At 38.6% G+C, this 27071-nt stretch overlaps 1 protein-coding gene across 2 annotated transcripts in view; it reads right to left on the minus strand.

Moving 5' to 3' along the window:
• PDGFRA (platelet derived growth factor receptor alpha) overlaps positions 1-27071 on the minus strand; it is a 125482-nt gene that overhangs the window by 66329 nt on the left and 32082 nt on the right. For both annotated transcript variants that reach the window (XM_044061431.1, XM_044061432.1), the window contains exons 3-8: positions 19562-19879; positions 16108-16374; positions 15075-15205; positions 11686-11863; positions 9014-9203; positions 3690-3805 (exon numbers count right to left, since the gene is read on the minus strand). In XM_044061431.1, coding sequence (XP_043917366.1) covers positions 3690-3805; positions 9014-9203; positions 11686-11863; positions 15075-15205; positions 16108-16374; positions 19562-19879 — 1200 coding nt within the window. The remainder of the gene's footprint in view (positions 1-3689; positions 3806-9013; positions 9204-11685; positions 11864-15074; positions 15206-16107; positions 16375-19561; positions 19880-27071) is intronic.

Raw genomic sequence — 27071 nt, forward strand, 5'->3', positions numbered from 1 at the left:
TACTGTGGACATGAAGAACCCCTGTAGAGTGCCTTAGGGGCTATCACGAACAGTGAAAACTAACTACACCTAAAGCAGAGCTTTAACATCTCCAGGAAGAGAACTGCATGTTTACAAAATAAAGAAAAAGGTTAACTTAACAGGAATAATTTTCTTATTTCTTTTCTAAGTCAGTTTGCAAAAAATCATTTCTAAAAGCATCACATACTCTGATGAGTTCATAGTAGGTAGCATGTTCACATACATTCATAATAAGTAATTCTTTGTTTCGTAGCCCATAACTCTTTCCAGATTTATCACTTACAGACAACAACACAAAGTTATACTTAGTACCCTCTTAAACGATGTTGTTCCCAGCAGCTCTGCATACCTAATGGTCTTTTCTGTGCATTCCCACCCATTGTTTGATGAAATTTCCACAAGAAAGCAATAAATACCTCTGTGCATGCTCCAAGCTTAAACATTACAGAAATGGAAAGTGCACCCTAAAAGTCTACCGTGGTACTGTTACAGATCACTGCAGAAAACAGTAATGCCTGCAACTGCCGCTACTGTATCTTCCCAGTGTCACTTCTGGGTCACTGCACATACAGTCTTGTATGCCTGTCCTCATGAATGCCAAAATAAATCTGCATAGCATCCCTCAGATACAGGTCGGTCATCTCAACCATTAAGGGACTAAGAGTAGGTGACAGTTCCGTCTGCACCATATAAGCCATCTGTGTTTGAACAATCTCCTTTTGAATACACACTATTGCCATAGAATTACTTTGAAACAACAGCTGACTCTCTTACTCCCATTGCTACAGTAAGCCTTGTCTGAACTGGACTTGAAGCTGTGATCTCATTCCAATTTAATTACTAAGATAAACAAGTGCTTTACCTACCATTTACAGTATTATTAAAAGTACAATGTCCCTTCCAAATATTGATAGTTATTACTGAGACAAAAATTTAAACAAAATGCTCAGATGGTTACCTTTATGAATGGTAAAAACATGATCACTCAAAAAAGAAATAGCTTCATCACAACTGATCAAGAAAACAGCAGACATAAAACCCACCTACACTGAGTTTTTGAAGGTAGTACGCCCTCCTACACCCCATGTGGGGGTAAGGTCTCAACACCCCGACTTATACATACTAATTCTATGGTCACACAGCAGTAGAAAAAGAAGAAATTCCCCAAAATAAGACACAGCTGATTTGTATTAACAATGATTTCACTGTGCCTGTTTGTCAATGATTTGATCTACAATCACATGTTAACTTGATCAGTTATGTTCAGACAGCTAGAACCTAATGATATGGTTATTAATCATGTGTAAGATTCGATAACCAAGGTAGTGGACTGATCTTAAAAGACCCATTTCAGCCATTGCATAGGAAACCTGATGCACGACAGAAATATGAACAAAACTTAGAACAGCACAATGAATATGATACAATTAGAAGAATCAGAGCAAAACTTACAGTAACAAGTACTGAAAAATTACAGTATAGAATAAAAAAAACATATTTGTACTCCTAGCAAAGGTAAACCTTTAAAAAGAGGCAGTCTTTTTGCTTCAGAATAACAAATGGGATTGCTTCATAATGCTCAAGAAAGTTAAAACCTAGTCCAATAGCAGAGAGAGGTGAAACTCTAAAAGCATCCTAGGTCAATTGTGCTCAGTTAGCACCATGGACATTTGAGGGAATGGGCGGGGGGGGGGGATTTGAGAAACCAGCACCATTTCACTCATTGGGGGGGCAAGGAAGGCTGCTAAGTCCATAAAACTGATGACACCTAGCAGTAGTTGGGTGTATTGCTCACTTGCAGACACACAGTGCTGGCTTGGCACTTCCTCAGGCAGGGGCCTCTCTGCTGAGCCAGGGGAAACAGGTGAGCATGGGAGCATGCACCCTTCCCCTCTCTGTTCAGGCATCTATGTTAAGGCTGTGACCTACTTAGGGAAGAAAAGAGAAGGCCACTGTACAGAACTTGCAGGTAGGAGTTCCCCACTACCTGACTCACTATTGGGAGAATAGGTGGGCCAATATGGCTTCCCAGGCAGAGTCTCACATAATGCAGGGATGGATGGTTCCTACGACAGTGGGACAAAATTATAAGGTACAGGCAGTGCAGTCAAGGGGAAGGGTCCTGTAGAAATGTAGAGGGAGGGGCCAACAATTAAAATGCAGCAAACAAGAAAGCAATAATATCAATCAAAAGGGAGGGCCAACAATTAAACCACAGCATACAATAACACAATAAGAACAGCAATGAAATGAGTGCAAACATAATTTGTACCACTAGGTAACTATCTAAGGATAGTGGTGAATGTCGGCAATTATATTAATGAAAGAAATAATACTTTTAATGCAGAATGCATACAAATAAATGCAGAGCAGTGTGCATTTGTGTAACAGGAGGCCAGGAAAAGCCAGTAGAAATACTTTCTATGGGAACATGATGGATGTTTCTTGGACTCCACCCGTGTACCCAGATTTAAATTTGTACTTATTACATGAATTATTGTTTAACTCACTATACAGCACCTTTCAAGTCAAAGGTTTGATTACAAAAGATCTTTGTGAAGAGAAATAAAGCAGTAGAATCATGTAAACCTGCCAACAGTGGTTGCTGAACACTGACACACTAGATCAAGCTGTATTATTTACTTTATCTTTTCTTCTGAATACATCACTGGGATATGTGGAATTTATGACTTTCTAAATTGATTTGTTATGTCTCATCTTATATTTTGCATATGATGTATGTGCCTTTGAGCCTAGGTCTTGGCTGAAAAGGGGCTTACAAGCAGTTCACTTATCTAGCTGACAAGGTATTTAATTAATGGAATACTGCAGCAAATGGTACCCCCAGACTGCAGCAAGAGGAGTGCAATGAATATAAAGAGCACATCAAGCAAGAGTCTGGCAATAGTTGTACCCACTGCTGCAGCATATCAAAGATTGGGACAAGAAAACAGTATGCCAGACACGAGCAGCAGAGATCTCAGCACACACAGGGAGACCAAGCCAAGACAGGTGAGTAGGTACCGAAATGTCAGTACAGAAAGACACTTCAGTGTTTCGTGTAGTTTAAACAAAGATTTTTTTGTTTTTTTGTCTTCACTTGAAGAGTTGAGGGGATGAGGTACGCTACTGGGGACTGACACTGGGTGCTAGATGAACCACCTATGGCTCTGCCCACTGAGGCACCCAAAACGAGCATTAGGGGTAAATTGAAGTTCAGTCTGAAAAAGGCATGATATTTCTTTCAAGGTTAATAAGATGGAGAATGCTGCTAAGCAGGGTGAGGAGCAGACAAGTCAAACTCTTGTTAACTAAAACTGACAGCTTAATGTGGCTACTGAAGTTAAGGCAGCAGGCAGTCAAGTCAAGAATGACCATGAGGCTAACCAATCAGTCAAAGTTCAGATACAAGAAACAGTGCAACACCAGGTTAGACTTTAATGCCATAATCATATGACAAATGATAAATAACATGGCAGCAAACATGGTGGAACAGTGTTTCAGCCTCTATGGGTAGTCTGTAATGGCAGTGCCTGAGAAATAGAACAACTGAGAGAGTGTAGCTTTATACTGCAAAATACACATTGAAGAATAGTTAACATAGCACATTTCTGACAAAATGTGGGAAGAGATTAGTTATACTCAAATAGTTGGTAAACAACACCTACCTTTAACTTGTAGCACAAAGGAAAGTGTTTGGACATCATCTTCATTGCTGACAATGACTGTGTAGTTACCTCGGTCATTCTCCTTTGCACGAATCAGAGTTAAAGTACTTTGGTACCTGCACAAAATGTACATTTTAAGTTTTCCTTTTTTAACCTAAGTAATTAATTATCATACAAACCACTAAGTATGTTTTACTTCTGGCACCATACCTTGTTTGTTTACTTACTGACAGGATGACTGCAGAACAGAATTACCATATACTCATGCATATCTAGGAATATGTTACACAGGTATCCAAAACAAGCACAATACAGCAAGTCAAAAATGTACAAACCAAGCCATCTCCATGATGCACAGAGATAAAGTTCTGATGATGGCCCAAATTATCCAGGTTCAGTTAGTGACCTCAACACTGCTGGAACCAGTGAGGGAGGGTGAGACTGAGTGCCAGTGGCAGCTCGTCCATCCAGCGAGGATTCCTGCCCAACCATAGCACTGACACTTTTCAGAAGATATGTATCGAGTGTCATATCAGGAAGCAGCAGGAAGGACCCTGATTCACATACAGACTTAGCAGTATGATGACCTGTTGCATCAGGATGTCATGTATGCGCAGCAGAAGTGGACATGCTGCGGGACAGTACTGTGTCATCTCTTATGTCTAACTGCCACAAAATGAGTGGGTACAGTAAAGCATACAAATAACTGAAAGCTGCCTGGATGATGATCCCCAGAAGGTAAGTGGGAGGAATAGGGGTGGCTGATAGATACAGATGAAAAAGAAAAATAAATACATGCTGCAATAGTTATGTCACTTTTCACGCTTGCTTGAAAACATGAAATTCAGTGTTAGGTATAACATATTTTTCTTAGTTTGTTTCTCTTTGCTCAGTTGCTACACAGTAGCAACAATCTAGGTAAACAAAGAAATACAGCACACAGTAAAGAGATGCCTTACAGCACAACAACATTCAAATATACAGAGCTATGCCAAAATACCTTCTTACTCTACAGTAACTAATACTACTCTGTAGTACATTTACTAATATTTACTAATACTGCTCTGTAGTACATTTACTAATATTTACTAATACTGCTCTGTAGTATATCGACTAATATTTACTAATACTACTCTGTAGTATATTTACTAATATTTACTAATACTACTCTGTAGTATATTTACTAATATTTACTAATACTACTCTGTAGTATATTTACTAATATTTACTAATACTGCTCTGTAGTATATCGACTAATATTTACTAATACTGCTGTGTAATATATTTACTATTATACGACTCCCAAATAATATTCAAAAATGTGCACGCTGATTGTTCAGTGTGCACGTTGTAAATCAAAGTTATAGTAATGGAAAAAGGTCCAGTCGCCCGGACTTTTTCCATTACTATAACTCTTTTCTTTAACAGCAACAGAGAATGCAAGATCTCCATTGCTTCACACTGTCTCGCTATGTTAAACGAGTTTAACATAGCGAGACAGCTTTAAAAAATTTTAAAGCTGTCTTGCTATGTTAAACTCCTTTAACATAGCGAGACAGTTTGTAAAAAGCAATGGAGATCTTGCTTTCTCCGTTGCTTTTTTCAAAACTGTATCGCTATGTTAAATGGGTTTAACATAGCGAGACAGCTTTAAAAAAAGCAACGGAGATTTTCCGTTGCTTTTTTAAAGCTGTCTCGCTATGTTAAACTCCTTTAGCATAGCGAAACAGTTTGTAAAAAGCAACGGAGATCTTGCTTTCTCCATTGCTTTTTTCAAAACTGTATCGCTATGTTAAATGGGTTTAACATAGCGAGACAGCTTTAAAAAAAGCAACGGAGATTTTCCATTGCTTTTTTTAAAGCTGTCTCGCTATGTTAAACTCCTTTAACATAGCGAAACAGTTTGCAAAAAGCAACAGAGATCTTGCATTTTCCGTTGCTTTTGCTCACAGCTCTGATGTACTGCGTAGGCATACGCATGTGCAGTACATCAGAACTGCTGCAGAATACCAGACAGCTGCGGAAGGGCAGCAAGAAGGCATTATACAATGCCATTATTTAAGAAAAGTAATTATTTTTTTTCCTTAAATAATGTCATTGTATAATAGCAATAACCCACTTATGGGTGTGGGTAATGCTGGATTTACCCACGGTTGGCTTTGTTTGGCCATTCGGGCTTCGCCCTCATGACCAAACTACACCAACCGTGGGTAAATCCAGCATTGCCCACACCCAGGCATGGGTTATTGCTATAATATTTACAAATACTGCTCTGTAGTATATCTGCTAATATTTATTGACAAACTAATTTCACTGAAATTCACTTTGCCAGCAACAATTCACTCACCACCATTCAAGTTTGTCAAAGTCATGTCCGACTTAACAATATATGATCAAAAGTTATTGCAGTGGGCTTTGTATCCACACCCAGTTTAGATTGCAGTTACTGTGTGTGTGTTTGTGTGTGTGTGTGTGTGTGTGTGTGTGTGTGTGTGTGTGTGTGTGTGTGTGTGTGTGTGTGTGTGTGTGTGTGTGTGTGTGTGTGTGTGTGTGTCAGAAAAGTGCAAGGTGCAGTGTTGATGAATCAGTTCTGAAAGTGCTTCTATAAATAGAATGAATATCGTTCATGTTTGTTGTTAATTACATTAGTACATAGTTATTATAGTAAAGAATAAAGTGAGTGTTAAGAAGAAACTTATTTAAGCTGGTGATTTACATGTTACTGTTGTTAACAATGGTCAAAAGGCAAGTCACCATCCTAGTGCATAAATGACAGTGGGAAACAAATGGAGAAGAGATGAGAAAACATCTTTTACTATAGATTCCAGCAGTACAGCAACTTTACATTAACTCTGTTTTATTACATTGCTGATGCTAACAAGCTTCACATTAAGTAAAACCAACTATTTAGGTTTGTGCTTTAATTCCATTAAAAAAAAAGGCGTAACTGGATCTCATCAATTTTTACTTTATATGCATCTATTCCCCGCCCCATGCTCCTCATTCAGGCTCCTCTATTTACAATCAAGCCCAGTCATTCCTCTGCTTATCGAGAAGATAGCAGATTGTGAGGGACGTTATCATCCATGATTTCTAATGTGTTTGTCCACAGACATGAGGGTCTTTTTCCCCTTTGTGTGTTTGCACATTCCTGTACATGAGTAATGAAGGCCACAGTGTGAATATAAGGCCTAAATGTTATATGGATATACCCCTTTCTCCAGTAGATGCCAGCATTTTGGCATGTTTGATCACCCCACCCCACCCCCAGACAGGTGAAGTGACATCTGTTGCTTTACACTGGTGCTTCCAGTTTCCAGGCCACTAACTGATCTCTGATCATTTGGATCAGTTGGGGCTTTAATCTCCCGTGCCACAAAGATGGCTTGGCTACACAACCATCAGTTAGATAAACTGGCTAACCATTACACTAAGGATAGAAGCTGTGATACACACTTACAGGTGTGCCAGTGACACACTGTGTATCATTGCCACCTCACAGCAAGAGGTTCTGCAGTTTATGTGTTGACTGGGATGCCTTCTGTGTGGAGACTGCATGTCCTCCCTGTGTTCAGGACTAGTGGGTTTTCTGTGGGCACTCCTGTTTTCTCCCACATCGCAAAGACATGCAATACGTGGACTGGCAACTCTACATTGTCTGTAGGTGTGCATGTGCTGTGTATGTGTGACATGGAAGAAAGGCCTGGTAATCTACTTCTATTCCCTGCTTGCTGGGTAAACTCAGTGGTTGTTGATGGCTGTTCATTGATTTACTATTGTAGCCAGGTGTGAATCAACAGCAGTGCATGAATGAAAGAACACTTACAATGAAATTATGCTGTATGACCTGTCCAGCATTAAATGAAGAAGATCATTCAGTGTACCCACACTCTGGTTTTAAGACCTCCAGCAGACTATAAATATACAGTGAACATTACTCCATATAAGAGAGCTGCTGGACAGAGGCCCAAGCTCAAGTTGGATAACTCACTTCATTTTCCAGTCTGAAACTACTGTAGCACTCACACCTTTGGTTTTCTTTGCTCTTACACTCTACATTTCCTGCCGTGCATACAGTTCCTCACCTACACCCACTGATACACATTTTCATCTTTCCCTTGTATAAAGTCATCAAGCCCAACAGCTTAAGACACATGAGACAACAACATTTTTTATTGATATGCAGCCTGCAAAAGCCAGTTATTCCTGCAGATCTGACAGGAGTAGCCCTAGACTTTGCCTAATGCTTTTGTAAATATCTCCAGTTTAAACCATCTGCACTTTCCATGGTTTCTGCCTTGTTATGTTTTGTATAAATTGTCTATCACTTGAGTATAGCTTGAAAAAAGGACTGTGTTGGAACTGCCAACATGTGTGGACAATAAATAAATAAATGTTATCATTCTGTTGTATTCATGCAGTACATATAAGGGGTACGCCTTGTAGATGAAAGACTGAGATAAGGTATATTCAGGTTACCCTAATACAGGGGTATGAGTTCACAGTTTTAAAATTATTACTTATATTTATTAAATGATCTACATCTGGATACTGTGTACAAAATACTAGGCATTACATTTTGTTATCCAGTTTCAGACTTTAGTATGACTTTTGTCAGGGCTGGGTAAATCTCCTAGGACTGATCGAAGCTGATGTCTACACTTATTAAGTACTTCAAAAGCAGAACTTCCTACTGTAACCTTTTGACCTGGATTGGTGAGATTTTTATGGGGTTAGCATAAGGTCTTCTACTTCTCAATGGTCTACTAACAAATAATGCTTGCAGAGATGCCGAAGAACTCACATTATAATATTACACCCCCTTCCCACATAAATACTGCCATTGTGGTGTGAGGGTGAGACCAGGCACAAGGTCTATACTCACTGGAGTAAACTTTCATGGCTATCACTCCCAAGCCATATGTCATTTTACTAATGTAACCTCAGTATTAAGCAATGGAATAAGTATAAGCAATGGAATATTGTTCATGCATGGTAATGGCTCAATATATTTTGTGATGGCATTCCCTATGTTCAGTGCATTTAGAAATACCTTGCCAAACCTTCAAATGAAAGAAACACACTGTTAAGATATAAGTATTTTCTCAAGAGTAGGAGGTGCAAAAGACTCTGAGAACATTTGTTAAATTTTAATGGGAACAACATTTTGAGAATGTTACTTCGGCACCTTTATTATGATGCTGGTTCTTATCTGGACAAGTATTTCAGAAAAATAAAACCACAGGGAAAATGGAAATGGGAAAAGGCAAGATTAAATATGGTTGTTCAGTAAAAAAAGTAACTGCTTGGGTGCATATCCTTACCTGGTTTCTCCGGTGTTGACAGTATTTGCAGTTATTTCATTGAGTTTTTTGTTCAGCTCCACATTGTCCTTAAGCCAGATCACTGTTGGCGGTGGGTAGGCGGTGATATTTAGTTGAAATTCTTTCACTTCGTGTAAGCTAGCAGCTTGAGGCACCTCGAACAGTGGTTTCAGTTCGACAAATCCTTTTTCTGTGCAGCACATGGAAATATCATCAGGTGTGTTATACTTGCTTTGCTATCTTTATGTATTTGTACTGAAACAATGCTTTGGAACAAATAATCGATACACTAAATGATAGCTGAATAATGAATATAATATAATATAAAATAACACAAGTTAATAGAATAGAAAATAATATAATATAATATAACATAATATAATACAATATAATATAATACAATATAATATAACATAACATAATATGATATAATATAATATAATATAATATAATATAATATAATATAATATAATATAATATAATACAGCCAGTGCTGGTGAAGTACAGTAATAAAGCCTGACTATGGCTCATATGACCTGAGTTCATTCTCACCTTGGGAACTTGATGGCAATGACAGAGGAGGATGGACATGCCCACCCCCCAGGAGGGGACATTGGGACAGAGATAGCCATGTACTACATAGGTCACTGTGGAAGAAGCACTGGGGTACAAACCTATGACCTGTGGCAGGAGCTGGGCTCACCAACCTACCAATGGGTGGTGACCTTCATAATCAGTGAGCAGGAGTGCACAGAAGGAGAAAGCACTGTGACCCTCCAAAGTGATGGAGATCACCTGTAGTCCCTGGTAGTGGTTGGGGTTAGTTTATAACATACGTCATTGCCTGGTTGCTTGACAGGGGTTTAAAGCAACCCCAAGGTTGCCTGAATGATGCAATCAAGTTTTTAATCAATATTTATCATTCTTCTATGTCCTGATTCAGTCAGTAAAATGTACATTGTATGAATGTCATTATACAGACTTAAATACTTATATAAACAAAGTTAGTGTGAAGATTTATTAGCCAATGGACATATAAGCTGTCAGAAATTATGGTACATTATGAACAGGGTGGCTTTTGAAGGTCTGATATGGGAAAGTTCAATCCCATAAAGTGTGAAAATTAAGTGCAATTAGAGAAATATACAGCAAATTCAAAGCTGTGTCATCTCACTGGGATCTCTTTCCTGCAGGGTACAGTGATCTTGAGTGAATGTAAGGGGAAGAGTTCCCCATGTTGTGGGGTGTAGGGTATAACATTCCCTCAAAAAATGCTTTAGTGGTATAATAATAAACATGAGAATTGCATGTGTTTTTTAAGGAGCTGCAGCAATTTTTTGAAGTGTTGGAATTTGTAGTATTGGGTGTCACATTTCATATTCTATGACCAGAAAATACATGGAATGCATTGTTTTAACCAGATGGAAAAGTCTGAAGTAATACCCATTCTTTTAAATAGTAACATAATGCAAACACTGTATGTTCTAAACCAAACCAATAATGTCAAGAAAGGCACGCATAACAGATTCCAGCTACTGGGACACATACTGTATGTCCATAGAAGCACTATTAGTTTATTATTGCTGGGATAATTGTACTTGGTAGCAACTATTAACTGAATGAATTTACTACAGTGAATTGACAGCCTCATTGAAAGATTAATGTCATCAGTCTTTGGAAATAAATATCTTTAATATATGTGTTTTGGAAGAAGTTCATTACCTTAAGGCATGCGGTATCTGCAGTACTATAGTGCATTCCCCTTATTGCTCATAATATATGTCTGTCACAATTCTTTATTATATCCCTTGTAAAAATATACTTTCCTTACAGACCGACATAGGTTGGCCTTTATCCTTAGTGACATCAGAGTAGGGATACACTGAGATACAGTCAGATACTTTGATGAATGTACCATTGCATGCATGTGGGGAAGAATCAGTTAAAGCCTTTAGACACATTCTCACTCTATCGGTATCCTGACACCAGCAGAAGACACAGTAGAATTATTAGGATGATGGCTTAATAAAAAGTTTCAATGTGGAGGAAGCGGGAATGAATGGTGCTTAAGCTGCCAAATGCCAAAACACATAAAGAATTAAAAACAGAGACTTCAGATCTCTACCAAAAAGTATTCATTCATTTTCCAAGGCCTGACTTAAATCTATTCCAAGTTACAGTGGAGTCTAGGTCTATCGCAGGAAGCAACATATGTAAGGTTTAGAAGCAGACCTAAGCAGATGACCAGTCCATCACAGAATTTGCACATACCACCCCCTCCCCTCACACACACACACACACACACACACACACACACACACACACACACACACACACACACACACATACACACACACATACACACACACACACACACACACACACACACACACACACACACACACACACACACTATATTTTTATCTTTCCTTCTGGTTAAATAAATGCACTCACTAGCTAATAAATCAGCATACATGGACTAATACAGTTACGCAGCATAATGCATAAAATGCAACAACACAAGCAACTGGTTAAAATGTGCTTGAGTACCCTTAAGTGAGATATCTTAAAGGCTGCACTTAGCTTGCATTCATTTGCAAACAGCTTGATAAATAACTTCACATAATAAATGTCTGTCTAGTCAACATAAACATTGCATCCACATCGCATACCAAGAACAGTGATTGTCATCTTTTCCATTTCTTTGTTGTCCTTAAATCCGTGTTTAGCTGCACATATATATTCTCCAGTGTCCTTCACAGTAGATATTGGAATGGTCAGGTTGGAAATTATCTTTATGCTTGGATGCTTTTCCTCAATAACTTGTATTAAGGCTCCTGATTGCTGTACCTAAAAAAAGAATACCTTACTTTATCATATTTTTATAACACTAAATGGCAATAAATTAAAACATCTCAGCAACAATTATAAGGTTTACTGCAAACTGAAACGAGATCAGAGGTTTTCTGTCATTGTCTAGGACAATGGAAGCTGCCGTATGCTTTTATGCTCAATGTTCACAAATCTCCTACACTTTTTCTTTTCTTTTTCTTTTACTATTGTTTACCTATTTTTAAAGCATGTTGTTTCATCTTTCCCACATCAAGCTTCTTTGATTAGATGTACTCTAGGGTATTGTTTAGCACCTTCTTCTATACAAAACAACCTTATTTAGTTTACTGTCCATGCACTGCTATGGAAAAGAAGAGAAAACTGCACCCTTGGCACCAAGAAAAGCTGTTCCCCTCATAGGAGCTGACTGGAGATACTCTGCCCTAAACCAAGGAGACAGCAGTTTCTACAGACAGCTGGAAGTACGGAACTATGCAGAAAGACATTACATTAAGTGAGGAGTTCAGAAGCCAAGTAGTATCAATGAAAACAGAGGTAGCTGTAGGCAAGCTGCCCAGAGGACTCTGGGATATATCCTATTTTCTGGAACTTCTGTATACTTGGCAGACAAAAAATGACATTTTTGCTTAAGTATTGAAAAACATAATTTCTTTACTCTCAGTATCAGGTTCCTTTGACTCTGTAGTTCTCCCATATTTTTAGCATGTTCACTGTTGATACCATTCACTTTTTCCCAGAATAAACTACTGCTAAGTAACTAGCCAGTATCCTTTCACCGAAAATATGCCTTTTAGTAACCACCTCAGAAGTTCAGAATAGGCTGAAATGTCCTTCATATACTTGTCACACTCCTAGTGTGGGGACATGATGGGGACACACCAAGGGCACAAACTTCAGTGGTGAAATTAGAGCCTCAAAAGAGGTGGCTGCCACATTACTGAGTGGACACAGACCTCTCAACTATCTTTATTTTGGAGGAACATTCCTGTTTTCAGGCCTTATTTACCTCTACACACATCTCCCTATTTATGGTAGTATGTCCCTATTTTCAAACTTGATTTACCTCTTCACACAATTTTCTGAATCTACCTGATCACATGTAGATTTTGAGGCTGTATAGTACACAGAAATCCATACTACATGACCAACTTACTAGTGACAACAGTAATTTAAAGAAATAGGTTACACATCTAATACCTCTCTTTTTCTGAAGAAAAGAAATAAATTACATTGTATGATACAATCTTGCAATATAGTTCATTAAAGTCTCCATGACAATGTGTTGATATTTTTCCATCATTTTTGTCAAGATCAGTTTTTTAAACGTGTTTCTGAGTAGTATCCCACATTCCTGCTAGAAGCAGGAAGAGTTTTGTGCTGTTTGGTATTCAAATTTTATGTTAATTAGATGACCAGATTTTTGAATGATGTTCCTATTTTTCAAGAGCCATTGTTCCTATTTTCAATGTCTGCAGGTTGAGAGGTATGAGTGGGTAAAAAAAGAAATCATCACCTCAGGTAAAATGGAAATCTTAACTCACTGGCCTACGGAAAATTTAAATATGTTAATAACCTATTAATTTTTATTGTGGTGTTGCATAATGCCATTGCAAAAAATGGTCGTTTTACTCTATATTATAGTCACATATATCAATTATTGAAATTATGAGTTTATAATTAATTCAGACATTTTTTTTCAAAAGAAAAAAGGCAGAAAACAAATTTTAATAAAACCAGCTCAAGAAGTAACTACCTTTTTTCTAAAAATATTTACTGGTGGAGCAACACTAATACAAAGTAATTGCTTACAATATTCATACTACATTAATACAGAGAATACATATTTTTGCGGGATTTGGCTACAGTAATAATTATCATTACCATTCATAACAGCTTTATTACTTCTAATTTATTTTTAATCCTATACATAAATAGCTAGAGTGGAACATAACTATTGATAAGAATTCTAAGACCTTGTTCTGCTCCTGTATTTGCTACCTTTAAATTATTCTTCTCGCTGAGTATGTGTGGATGTATGTTTATGTGTGTATATTATATATCTCTGTCTCCCTCTATCTGTCTCTCTCTGTCTCTTTAAATGCTTACACATAGACATACACACATGCACCACTGCTCAACAAAAATCTGCATAAAAACAGAGATAAAAAGATTGCAGGTGCAAAATATCTATGTAAAACAATATTTATATCAACATAATGTACAACTTACAAGTTAGGCTATTTGAACATAAAAAAATAATTTGGAGTGGTCAAAAAGAATGAAAGCATAATATACAGAGATAAACAAGAACATCCTTTAAAACGCAAAATTTACAAATGTATACAAATTTAGGAAGATAATAGCGGTAAGGAATAGTTCATTTAGGTGAAGCTTATAGCGTAAAGTAATGTTTCCACACATATACTTTATATTTGTATATCTCTACACATTACAGACAGAGTTTTCAGTTTCTCACATAAGAATTGCAATACTGCAAACTGCATTATTACTAAAAGCCTGGCTTAGACTGCATGCATGCTGTCCAGTCACATATTTTCTCAGACGTGGACGCATAATCCCTGGAGCAGTTCTTTCTAACAATAAAAATAAATGCAGTGGCACAATTACAGTCTTTTCTGACTGGGTGCGTCATCACCTTGTGCACTGTCAGTTTTCTGCCATCTTTTATAATTATCACCTGACTTTTTATGCCTTAAATTCAACTGTATATTTATACTATCACTTAAGTATTCGCTTTGTCTCTTCCTGTTTCCAAAGATCATGTTTGCACTCATTTGACTAGTATATGTCTATTCTTCTCTACACTGAGTATAACTTTCTCAAGTTATTTCACATACTTTCCCCCACATCAGTATATTCCCAGCTGTTCACCTTTAAGTCTTCAGCTTGGAAATATACCCGACCCTTCTTGACTCAGAAGATTCAAAAACACTGCGTGATCCAGGCCAACCATACTTTCCTGTAGCACCCTAGTGATACATCCCTTTCTGAAATATGATCGTCATTTATTGCAATATTTGTGTCTAAACACTCAGGATAGAGTTTTTTTTTTTTTTTGAAGTATCAGATCATAAGGAAATAGCATTCATTAGATAAAGTAAATGACTGCTATAGAAAAGACAGTAATGATGCAGCAGTTAAAATGTTATGTGTGATCTGACTCCAGAACACAGTGTTAGATACTTACAAATTCTCTTGGAAAATCCCACTGCAGATCCAGGACTTCATTGCCTTCAACAGCACACAAGACCTCAATCAACTCTCCAGCCTTTAGCACTCGCTTTTTAGATGACAGTTGTACCTCCAGTTCTTGTGTTACTAGAAAAGCAGTCAAGCACATCAGATGCAATGAAACAGAAGGAGATACTTATGTTGCTGCTACTAATATTTTGTAGTCACTTTCAAAGCAAATTATATTTAGAAGTAATTTCAAATATACATAAAAGTACAGCTGACTGAGCATTACTACCATAACTACAGATGTTTGAACAGCAGGACCCTTGCTGCAGGGCATTCATAAAATGATTGGGACACACCACAGGAGGATGCCTGTCTCCCAGGCAGATCTGAGAAGTAAGTAGTCAAGACATCCTTAGGGGTGTAACTACTTTCCCATACCATGCCAATCAGCAGGGAATCCGGCAGTAAAGCAGATTAAAACTCAGCCAGCTTCTGTTTATTTTGAAGCTGGTACCTGGAAGCAGTAGTGTTACCAATAAATTAAATTGTTCCTAGCTTAAAAGTATGAGGAGTTATATCCTTTTCACAAATCCAGAAATGAATAATATAGCTAAATACATGTGCTTTGCAAGGGGAATTAATGATCATTGCATACTGATAAATTAAGTATTCCATCAGCGTCACAAATATAAAAACATTGCACACATTATACATAAATATAGACAGTAGGTTTAAGCTCTTGCAAGTACCAGGGAAAGAGGAAGGGTGCCTCCTATAGCAGTCTCAACTCACTCTGTTGGTGGTTTCCTAAAAGTTATGAGATTCTGATTAAAAAAAAGTAAAGAAAACATTGGAAACAAATATCCCCAACATCTATGAAAATCATACCTTAGGGGCATATCATTGTATTTATATTCTTTCATTTTTAGCTTACAGGATTCAAGCAAAACACTTTGGTCAGTCTCCAGCTAACATATGAGTATCTAGCTAAAACAATTTAATATGATCACCTGTTTTTGTACATTGTTTAAAGTACTTACCAGCTACTGTCTGCACGATGTATGGATCTGTTTCCACATCTTTACCACTGACAGTTATTTTACATATATATGTTCCTCCAGGAAACCTTCCTGTAAATCCATGTTTGCTGTCATAAAAGGCAGGTATATCTTTGCCTGTGTCTTTGTTTATTAAGATGACATTAGCATCCTTACTGGTCGTCCGACAAGGGATGGTGATGTCCTCACCTTCACCGGTCATTATAATATTATCGTAAAATCCTGATGGAACAAACACTACAGCAGGATCTGTTACAAAAAGGAATACAAATTAATAAAGTGATGCAACAAACAGGCAGCTAAGCTGTCATTAACTATAATACTGTATGCCACAATATAAAAGGTACTCAGTGAAAAACACTGTTGGCATTAGAGTACCATAAGGAAGGCACGTCTGAGCAAGAACGTCAGCAAAGGATAGTGGAAATGAATGCAAAACTGAAGGCACATGGGATGAAACTAAGCACAGGTAAGACGGTGTTAATGGCAGCAAACTGGGGAAATCAGAAGCTGAGAATTGAAATAGAAGGGAAGACAGTGGAACAGGTAAACAATTTCAAGTATCTGGGAGGGGTGGTTGAGGAGAAGGGAAGTCCGAATAAATAAAGAGGTCAAAGCTAGAATCACAGGGGCTACATCCAACTGGCATAGAGTCTCACATGTAGTCTATGACAGAAGATTGAAAAAGAAGCTGAAAAGTAAGGTGTACAAGACAGCGGTGTGACCAGTACTACTGTATGGTACAGAAACCTGAGCAGTAAAGGCAGAGCAGATGAGGAAGCTAGATGTGATAGAGATGAAGTGCCTCTGATGGGTGGTAGAATGCACACTGTAGGACAGATGAAGAAATGATGAATTAAGAGCAGAATCCAAAGTAGCTCCATTTGCAGAAAAGATAAAAGAGAACAGATTACAGTGGTTCAGATGCATGTAGAAAAGCAGAAGACAATCTGGTGAAGAAGATTTGGGACAGACAGGAAGAAGGTAAGAGGAAACGAGGACGTGCAGCCACAAGGTGGATGGATTGTGTGAAAGAAGATCTGCGACAGTCAGGCATGAATGCCGAAGAAGGCAGGAGAGTGGCAGTGAATCCAGGGAGTTGGTGACAGTTAATACAATACCCCAACCCCATGTAGAAAAATGGGAAAAAGGGGCTGATGATGATGATGATTCTGTAGTGTAATGGATGTGACTCAATATTCTCAAATGTATGTTATAGCAGGTGAAAGCTTAGTAGCTACAAATCACCTTACAGAGAATAACTATATCACATAATACAGTACAGATCATTTAAGCTGTCCAACCAATTACTTTATACTAGACAAACAGACAAAATATCAGTGGTTTTAACAAAACAATTGGAAAAAAATTGTCCATGTAAGTCAGTGAATTCAGTTTCACACTATTGCAAACATTATATATAGAGGCATTTAATGCCATGGTTCAGTTCTTCCTGAGGTGTTTTACTGACTTGAATCCATAGATCTTTTTTAAAAAAAAGAAACATCTTTATTAAATTATGACTTATGACATAGCTAATCATGCATTTATATAAATGAAAGCAAGCCGCATGGACATATTTTAATGTTATTCCTTACTTATGATCTTTCCAGTTATTGTCAGTAAAATATTACACAGCTCATTCAGTTCCTGCCTTCCCTGAAACCTTATTCCTCCTTCAAAACATTATTCTGTGTATATTGTTCTCCTAATTTCCATTTTTTCTATGTAATTTGCTCCTACCCTTTTCTAATGATCCCACTTCCAGTTGTTTCATCTCCTTTACTATATATACATCTGGTACAGATGGTTTAGACTTTTGATTTCCATTTTCCAGAAATTGCTTTTTAGCAGCTACCAGAATTAAAATCAGCAAAGCCTTACTATGTCTATGCAATTCTGATTCTGTACCATAGCTCAAAAAATAATGTCCTTAGTTTCACCAATGTGCTTACCCAACATTTCTGTTAGAGTAGTCTGCAGGGAATTTTAAAGTCTGCCAACTCATTAGACTCCCAAAAAAATATCTTCGCAATTGTCTTTTTCAGCTGCTGCTATGGAACCAGATTTATTGTCATGATGAGGAGAATATTACATCAGGCACACCATTCAGTCGAAATTCAGGTTTCCAATCCTGCTTTCATAGCAGGTTGAATGTAATTGAATGAATGAATGAATGAATGAATGAATGAATGAATGAATGAATGAATGAATGCAGTTTACCAAAAGAGCTCCACAATTTAGACTGATGCCTATCTTAGCGAGTTCCAGTTTGAGGTGCTAAGTTTCTTTACCCCATGTGTCAGCAACCTTATTATTGATTTTATTTAGAGGGTGTGGAGGCTTGGCCAACAAAAAGTTTATTTTTGGAGATTTGACAAAAGTAGCCCACCTTCGCTAAAACTGCTTTAATTTTTGAGTTGTCATATTGATTTCGGCAGCATGGGTATGTTAAAGTCATGTTCATACAAATGACTTTTGCTTTAATAATATGCAGCATTTAAACATTATACATACTACACAAGCATCTCTTTTTAAGTCTCCAACCTTGTAATGCTGGAAGGCAGCCTATAGTATCATTTTAACAGTAGTATTGCAAACATACAAATGCAGTTGTTGGAAGCCAGCAGCACCGTCTGAACAAAGGAAATATTACAATAGGCAGAAACAAACTGCATTTCAACAATATTTTCTACTTCATGGTCCATAGCATTAAAATATACAAATAAATGTTGCAGGTGATGAATATGGGTTATATTTTCCCTGAGAACAAGCTTACAAAACAGTTCAACGGTGTCATTTAACAGCAGAAATGTTGCTAATACCTCAATGACAAGTTCTGAGAGCTGTATCAGTAGCAACTGTGATCACACTGAAACATCACCCCACCTTTACTATGACACAATGGGCAAAAATCCCTCAATTCCAGATTACTGTTATTAAGTTTTGTTTCATCAACAAGAAAACACATGCCATATTATGCACATCCAATCTGATGTCAAGACAGAGGTGTGTAAGGCAGAACTCAACCTAGCACCTCCTCCTGTAGTAGAACCTTACTTGGTGTTGACTTCTCACTATATAATTATGCTGAATCAACAATTGCCACCTCTTTAGCTGCCACCCTGTTCCCTTTCTACTTTATCAAATTGAAGTTACAGTGATGCCATGCACTTACTACGTAGATTGCTTAGTTTCAATCCCTTAAACTGACAGTAAAGCCAAGCAACTTTTGACTTTTGTTTTCTTACGTTCACCGTCTGATTATACTGAAGGGTTTTCCAACTTCTTCTCTGTTTAAAAATAAGGAATTTAAGCAAACTACTCAATGTAACACTTAGGCCAAACAACAAAGAGAGTACGTTTAAGAATGTTTCACAGCAACTTAACACTGTCTATTACGAAAGTTTTCTGTGTTTTTGTGTGGTTTACAGACCTGGTACATAGATGTATATCTCACTTCCATCAGGATCATATTCATCCGTCTGATTTTCAGCATAGTAGTAACACATGTATCTTCCTGTGTTGGTGGCTGTGGCATTAACTATGGTGAGAGATGTCACAAACAGGCCACTGTTATTTTCCTCTTCTTTCACTACCACATTACTGTTGTGTTCAAGAGATGGCTGTTCCCATTCAATTTCTCTCTCTCCTGTGCAAGTCACTGTGAACCGTGAGCCAATAACCACAACATGTTCAGCTTCACTGGAGCTTATATCAGGACGGTCTGTCAAGCAAATGCAGAACTGCAAACCTGTACAGAAAAACATCATTGCATTATAAGTCTTTTACATTGACTACAACTATAAAAAATACTATCTGTATGAACCACGTGGTTTACAGAACAAGGAGTTCCTGTATACCATATTTTGTCTAGTTGTTTAGGCTGCATTTATGTCACATTTGAGTACTACTATACTTTGCTTTCACTCCTCAAACTAACAACTCTGAAGTATTACCCACACAATGTCACTTTTGTTTTCTCTTAAAGTATGCATCAAATATGTTGTGTTGTGTTGTGTTGTGTTATAACTGCCCAAAAAACTATTAAGTTTACACCAGTCAATGGATGAATTAGGTTTGACAGGGAAGTCAAGTGTCATTCATAGTATAAAGAGGACAGTGATCCACCATTACAGAGTAGCTACAGTGGTTGCCATGGTGACTGTCACTCACAGTGACTGGTGGTAGGACAAGAAAAAGTTGTAATGATAGTGGAAAATACAGAGACAGATTAAATACCTGACAGTCTGTGCAGGAAGCATGCATTTTTAATTTCATTGTAACATCTTGTACCATTACTAGAAAAGGAATAAAGCACATATGTAAAAGCAGGTGAGGAAGTCACCACATACACAGTTACGATGTACAGATGTAATGCATTTAGCTGCACCTGTAAGGCTAACTTTTTTATAATTATTCACTGAGGTTGTATTAGCAGTATAAGCACATATGTAAAGGCAGGTGAGGAAGTCGCCACATACACAGGTATGATGTATGGATGTAATGTATTTAGCTGCACCTGTAAGGCTAACTTTTTTATAATTATTCACTGAAGTTGTATTAGCACTGCAAGCAGGGAATGAAGAATTCTCATCCATATCCATATCCATACCTTCTCTTAGCCTTATCCTTCCTACATGCAATATAGAGTTGATATAGCCCATATTGTGCCGTCTCAGGCATGCTAACTCATGTTTCATATTAAGGCAGAAAGTCTTCTACACATCACAAACAACCCACATGTACTGAAGGACTGTGGAAACTAAGATGTGGCAAGAATGCACAGTTGTAAGTACAGGAAGGTAAATTAATATGCACTGTCAAGCCTCACAAGGTCCACGTCCAGCATCAGAGGGCAGTCCCCACCTTGTCAGAAAAAGCACAGACTTGATCTGTGTTTAGTAAAATATTGGGGGAGGCAGCACATGCCTCCTAGAAAGTAAATGCTGTCCAAAAAGTGGTTGTCTACAGCTTTGCTTCTCTAACAACGTGTCTGTGTTACAAGTACAGACAGCAATAAAAGTGACTCGCTGCTCCAATAATGCCTGTACAATGTTAAGCTGTTACACAGCAGGCTGTCTGCATGAAAAGGAACCTCATGTCATATGTATTACAGTTATTGTAAATCCTCCACTCCAATTAAAATAGGTAGCTGCTATTACAAATGTGATAACCAGGTTCTGCTTTTATCAGATACATTTATACTTTTAAAGACTGACTGCATCTAACTCACCCAACTGGATTTTGTATGGTGTTTGTCTATGGAAAGGTTTTACATACACAAATCATTAGGGACAGACAGTATCACAACTGTGTCAAAACAATAACATTTGCATAACACAGTGGCATCCCACTCCCTTATACATGCCGTGAAGGGCTGCAACTGTTGCCAATGGAAATGTTATGCAAATTAACAGTGCAGGTGAGTGGTTGCAGCATCTTGGAAAAGAGCAGGAAGGCCTACAGACAGTAGACAGAATTGAGAATAACAGTATTATTACCTCAAATAAGCAGTGGAATCACTGAAGCTGCATTTAAATGAGACTTAAACTGAAGTTAAAAAACAAACAAGGCAGTCACTAAGTAAAACTAAACAGCCTTCATAACCTATTAGCTTTATTCAGTTAATAAATGAAGAAACAAGCTACAAAAGAGCAAAAGTGCTCAGTGTTGTAATATAAGTGCATGTTTCAGTGTGTTTGTGTGTGTGTGTGTGTGTGTGTGTGTGTGTGTGTGTGTGTGTGTGTGTGTGTGTGTGTGTGTGTGTGTGCGTATGTGTGCATGTGTGTGCGTGCATGTGGTGTGCGTGTGTGTGTATGTGTGTGCGTGCAAGTGTGTGTGTGTGTGTGTGTGTGTGTGTGTGTGTGTGTGTGTGTGTGTGTGTGTGTGTGTGCGCATGTATGCATGTGTGTGCGTGCATGTGGTGTGCGTGTGTGTGTGTGTGTGTGTGTGTGTGTGTGTGTGTGTGTGTGTGTGTGTGTGTATGTGTGTGCCCAAAACCCTCCGAGTAAAAGAATGCAAGTACAGGGATGTTCCAGGTAAAAAGATATTGTGGTTTCAAAACCTGCTGCAATGTTATATACCTCTCTACAGCTGTTAAGCAATCCTTGGAGAAATGGGTAACAAAGTGTATAACAAATGACAAAATGTGTAACAACTTATCAAACTTCCTTGGCAGATATGCTCTAAGTATTCTGGATGCAGGTGAAGAACAACTAGGAAGAGAAGGGAGGTCTGATTCACCACTCAGCTGTGACTGTTGATATAACCATAGCACCATTTCTCCAAATGTTTGACTTAGGTTGTTAAAAAATGAGGGTTATGCTACTCAACGCCAGGAGTTTAAATCTCAAAATGCACATGCTCGAAGCACTCCTCAGTATGGAGAACGTCGACATTTGTGCAGTAACTGAAACCTGGTTCAAGGCTCCACAGAGCACCCCAGCACTACTGGGCTACAACTCATACCACACATTTCGGCCACAGAACATGGACCGAAACACAAAAGGAGGGGGTGTATCCATATTCATCAAGGATACCTACACCTCCAGGTTAGTGGCACAGCATGATACCTCAGAGATCATCCATGTGCAACTAACATCAGGCAAATCTGCAATGCAAATTGTGGCCTGCTACAGATCATCCTCCATGACCCAGGACCACCACTCCGCCTTTCTGGAGTCAGTGGAAAACATGAAGGTCCTACCGAACACCCTGATATTGGGCAATTTCAATTACCCTACCATTAACTGGGAAAACTACTCAAGTACAAACTCCCAGGTCCAGCGCTTCCTGGAATTTATCAACTCAAATGCCCTGGATCAGCTGGTAAACTCCCCTATCAGAGGTGAAAACATATTGGACCTGGTCATCACCAACATGGGCGACAGGTGTTCCACACCTAAGGTCAACCCGTCACTGGTTAGATCAGACCATAAACTAATCACTCTAGATGTCCACACCACACCACCACCTCCAACCAAGGAAACCAGAGTGAAAAACTTTTCTATAGCAAACTTCACCTTACTTAAGACAGAGGTGGTAAGTTTCACAGCCCCCACGCTAAAGGATAACAGTGTCCAAGATGCAGGAACCTTTACAAATGCACTCTATGAGCACCTACAAGGATGCATAGATCGTGCCATCCCTAGCAAAACCAAGACTCACTCCCCTAAGAGAAGGAAACCAGTCTGGTGGACCCCTGCCATAAACAGGCTATACAACAGAAGGAGGAAATTAGTTTAGAAAAAAAGCAAATCCCAAGAAGGAAAGACATCCCTGATCAGTATCAGTAAGAAACTATGGTCCCTCATAAAATCCTCCAAGGCTAACTTCAAAAGAAAAATAGCCAAGGATTCGAAAGATAACCACAAAGCCTTCTTTAGCTATGTCAAGAATCTAAGTGGCAACTCACAGATATGCTCTGAGCTAGTGCAAAATAGCACAAAATATACTGAACCCACTGATATTGCCAACATCCTGGCAGATAGATTCAGTGCAAACTTCATCCCCCTTCTCACCCCCAAAAGGGCCCAAAACAATAGCAGAAAAGTGTAGTGTCCTGGAAATCACAGATGCACAGGTGAAAACAGCCCTTTCAAAAGCCAAAAGCACAGCGTCAATGGGGCCAGATGGTGTCCTAGGCTGCATCTTGCATGAACTACAGAACAAACTAACCCCCCCACCTAAACACACTGTTCAACCTTAGCCTCTCCACAGGCTACGTGCCCATAGAATGGCACACAGCAATGGTTATTCCACTCCACAAAGGAGGGGCTACAACTGACCCTGGTAATTATCGCCCCATAAGCCTGCCTAGCCTGGTCTGCAAGGCTATGGAGCACATCATCATGGAACTCATTAATAAATACATTGGGAACCTCCAAACACTTGACCCGACCCAGTTTAGCTTTGTTAAGGGCAGATCATGCCTACTAAACCTGGTTGACTTCTTTGAGACAGTCACCAAGGCCATAGATGAGGGGAAGGTAGTTCACACAGCCTACCTTGACTTCACCAAGGCTTTTGACACCATTCCCCACTTGGGAATTATAGAAAAACTCACCAGCCTGAACATAAACCCCTACGTCATGAGATGGGTTGCCAACTGGCTTACAGACAGAACTCACACGGTAAGAATAGCGGGCTCCAGGTCCAACTCTACACCAGTAACAAGTGGTGTCCCACAAGGCTCGGTCCTGGGACCCCTACTGTCCGGCATATACTTCTCAGATGTACAGGCAAACACAGGAGGACTATGGCTAACCACGTTCGCCGATGACTGCAAACTGGGAGCCATAATTGACTCTCCAGCTGACACGGACATTCTCCAAAAAGGCCTTACTGAGACAGACACCTGGTGTCAAAGTCATGGTCTCAAGCTAAATGCCAAAAAATGCATAGTCATCCCATTTGGGAAAAACAAAACTCCCATGAATTACCACATAGGTGGCAGCCCCCTTAATACAGAAGAGGTAATAAGAGATCTGGGGACCCAGGTAGATAGTAATCTCTCCTTTGACAATCATATTGCCAACGTAGTTAGGAAATCCTTCTATGTAACCCATCTAATTACTAAAGGGTTCGCATCTAGAAATAAAGAGGTTATAGTGCCCCTCTACTCGTCACTCATCAGACCCATCATAGAGTACAATGCCCCATTTGGGATGTAACTCACAAGACACTTCCAACAGCTGGAAAGACCACAAAAGTACCTCACCAAGAGGATTACTGGCCTCAAACATATGTTCTATGCAGCCCGACTGGAAAAACTCCAGCTGTACTCAGTCGCATATTGCTTATTCAGAGGTGATCTCTGTCTGACTTACAAAGCCATGTCCAACTCAGAACTGATGGACATGCCCCACCTAAAGAAATCCAAGTCACTGCGAGCCACTCACTCCAGTGAGCTAAACCTCACCACAACAATAAATAGAACATACTGGAGGGATAGATTCCTGTCACAAAGACTCCCCGTGCTTTGGAACAAAATTCCTAACTACATTAGGCAGAGCCCCTCACTAACACTCTTCAAGAGAAACCTTGACGAGTGGATGGGTAACAGAAAATACACCCCTGGGATCACTTCATTGGCCCTTCTTGACAGAGGCTCAGTTAATTAATCAATGGGGTGGCGAAAGCTGACACACTCTAGCTAGGTTTATAAATGCCCTCGGGCAGATAGCCTATGAACCTATGAACATATGAACTTCTTTCCCGAGTTGAGCTTTTCCTGTGTCTCCACTAGCTACTAGGTAGCATGATGAATATGGTATTGAAGTACATTTGGATCGGTTTTATAAAATTATATTCCTGCATACTCTGCCATCTCTAGCACAGATTAGCTGCATACATAGGGGGTGGGGGATAGAATACATACAACTTGATGGAAAGCATTAATTTAACATGGAAATCTATTTGTGTTTATAATTTATTCTGTAAAATGATGTCCAGTTGTTTGTTCAGTTACGTTGGACATGTCCCATCACTATTAATCACTTTATAGGGTCTGCATGTGTATTTTACTTTCATATTGATAAAAATCTAGTAAAAAAATACATTAAAAATTGAAACCCTAAGCACAAAACACAGTGAAGTAAAGTGGAACAGTGGTTATAGTGTTTCTGTAATAAAACTGATCAGCAGTAACAGTGAATTAATTTATGCTTTAAAATGTCATTGGGCTGGTTATAAAGTTGACTGCATATAATGCAACACATTTCTTAAAACTAAATGTGTGATGGCTCTCATACTCTCTGACACCTGAAAGGTGTGCAATATTTGTCACGTGATCACAAAGTTCAAACAGTAACTGAGCTGATCCTACAACCAACAGCCAATGCAATTTGACAAATTATCCAAAAAACTCTATACTAGACTGCATGCTATCAATCAACCCTTAAAAAATGAAGCTAGTGAGCACTCCAAGACTATCTGAGTTCATCACCCCACCTATATCAACAGAGAATACCACAAGCCCCCCCCCCCAAAATCCCTATACTTCAACTCTGTGAGAATTTTAACTAATTTGTATAAACCATATTTAATGGCACTCTTAAACAATGTCACTGAGAACCCCTCAAATATCTGCCTCAAGATGAAGCTGTCTATCACTTCCATAACTCCTTCTTAACTATACTAAACCAGCAAGCTCCAGTGAAACATAAAAAAGAGTAAAGATAAATTCTGCCCCATCACTAACCTGTCAAAGTAAACAACTCATGAGAGACAAAGACAAGGCCTGAAAACAAGGATGCAAAACTGGGACCCAGCCGTACCTAGACACATATTGGTGCCTCAGAAACTGCATAAAGACACAAGTTCTTTACAATAAAAAGAACTTATTCTCCACAAACCAAACTACTCACACAAATAACCCCAAAAGATGTTGGCAAAATTTAAACATCTTCCAAAAATTAGTCAGAAAATCCACCCCAAATCCTTTCCCATCTGAAACTAGCAGGGACATTGCAGACAAATTGAACAAACACTTCATATCTAGTATTCTCCTTAACTCAAAGAGTAACAACCCATACCCATCCAATCTAACACCCCCTGACAATAGATACACACCCAAACTCAACCTAACAACCATTCAAATACCATCCAAAAATACATTAAAAAACTGAAACCCACAACACCAGCTCTGGACAGCATGCCATCCAAATACTTCAGTAGATCCACTGGCATTTTAGGTACAATGTATCTATTTGAATTAGTAAATCCATTGCAGAAAACTACATCCCAGCCCTATTGGAAGTTCCTTCATAATCCCATTACACAAAGGTTGTACATCCAATGAACTATCAAACTATCATCCGGTAGCAATCCTTCCTCATCACTGCAAAAGTACATCAGCAACTCCTAGCCTTTATACCTGATAACCAATTACTTTCTCCTATTCAACATGACTTTCATCCCCACCACAGCACAAAGCTGCCCTG

This window comes from Protopterus annectens, chromosome 2.part0 (assembly GCF_019279795.1).
Source record: "Protopterus annectens isolate FY-2018-M chromosome 2.part0, PAN1.0, whole genome shotgun sequence".
In the NCBI taxonomy this organism is placed as follows: domain Eukaryota; kingdom Metazoa; phylum Chordata; order Ceratodontiformes; family Protopteridae; genus Protopterus; species Protopterus annectens.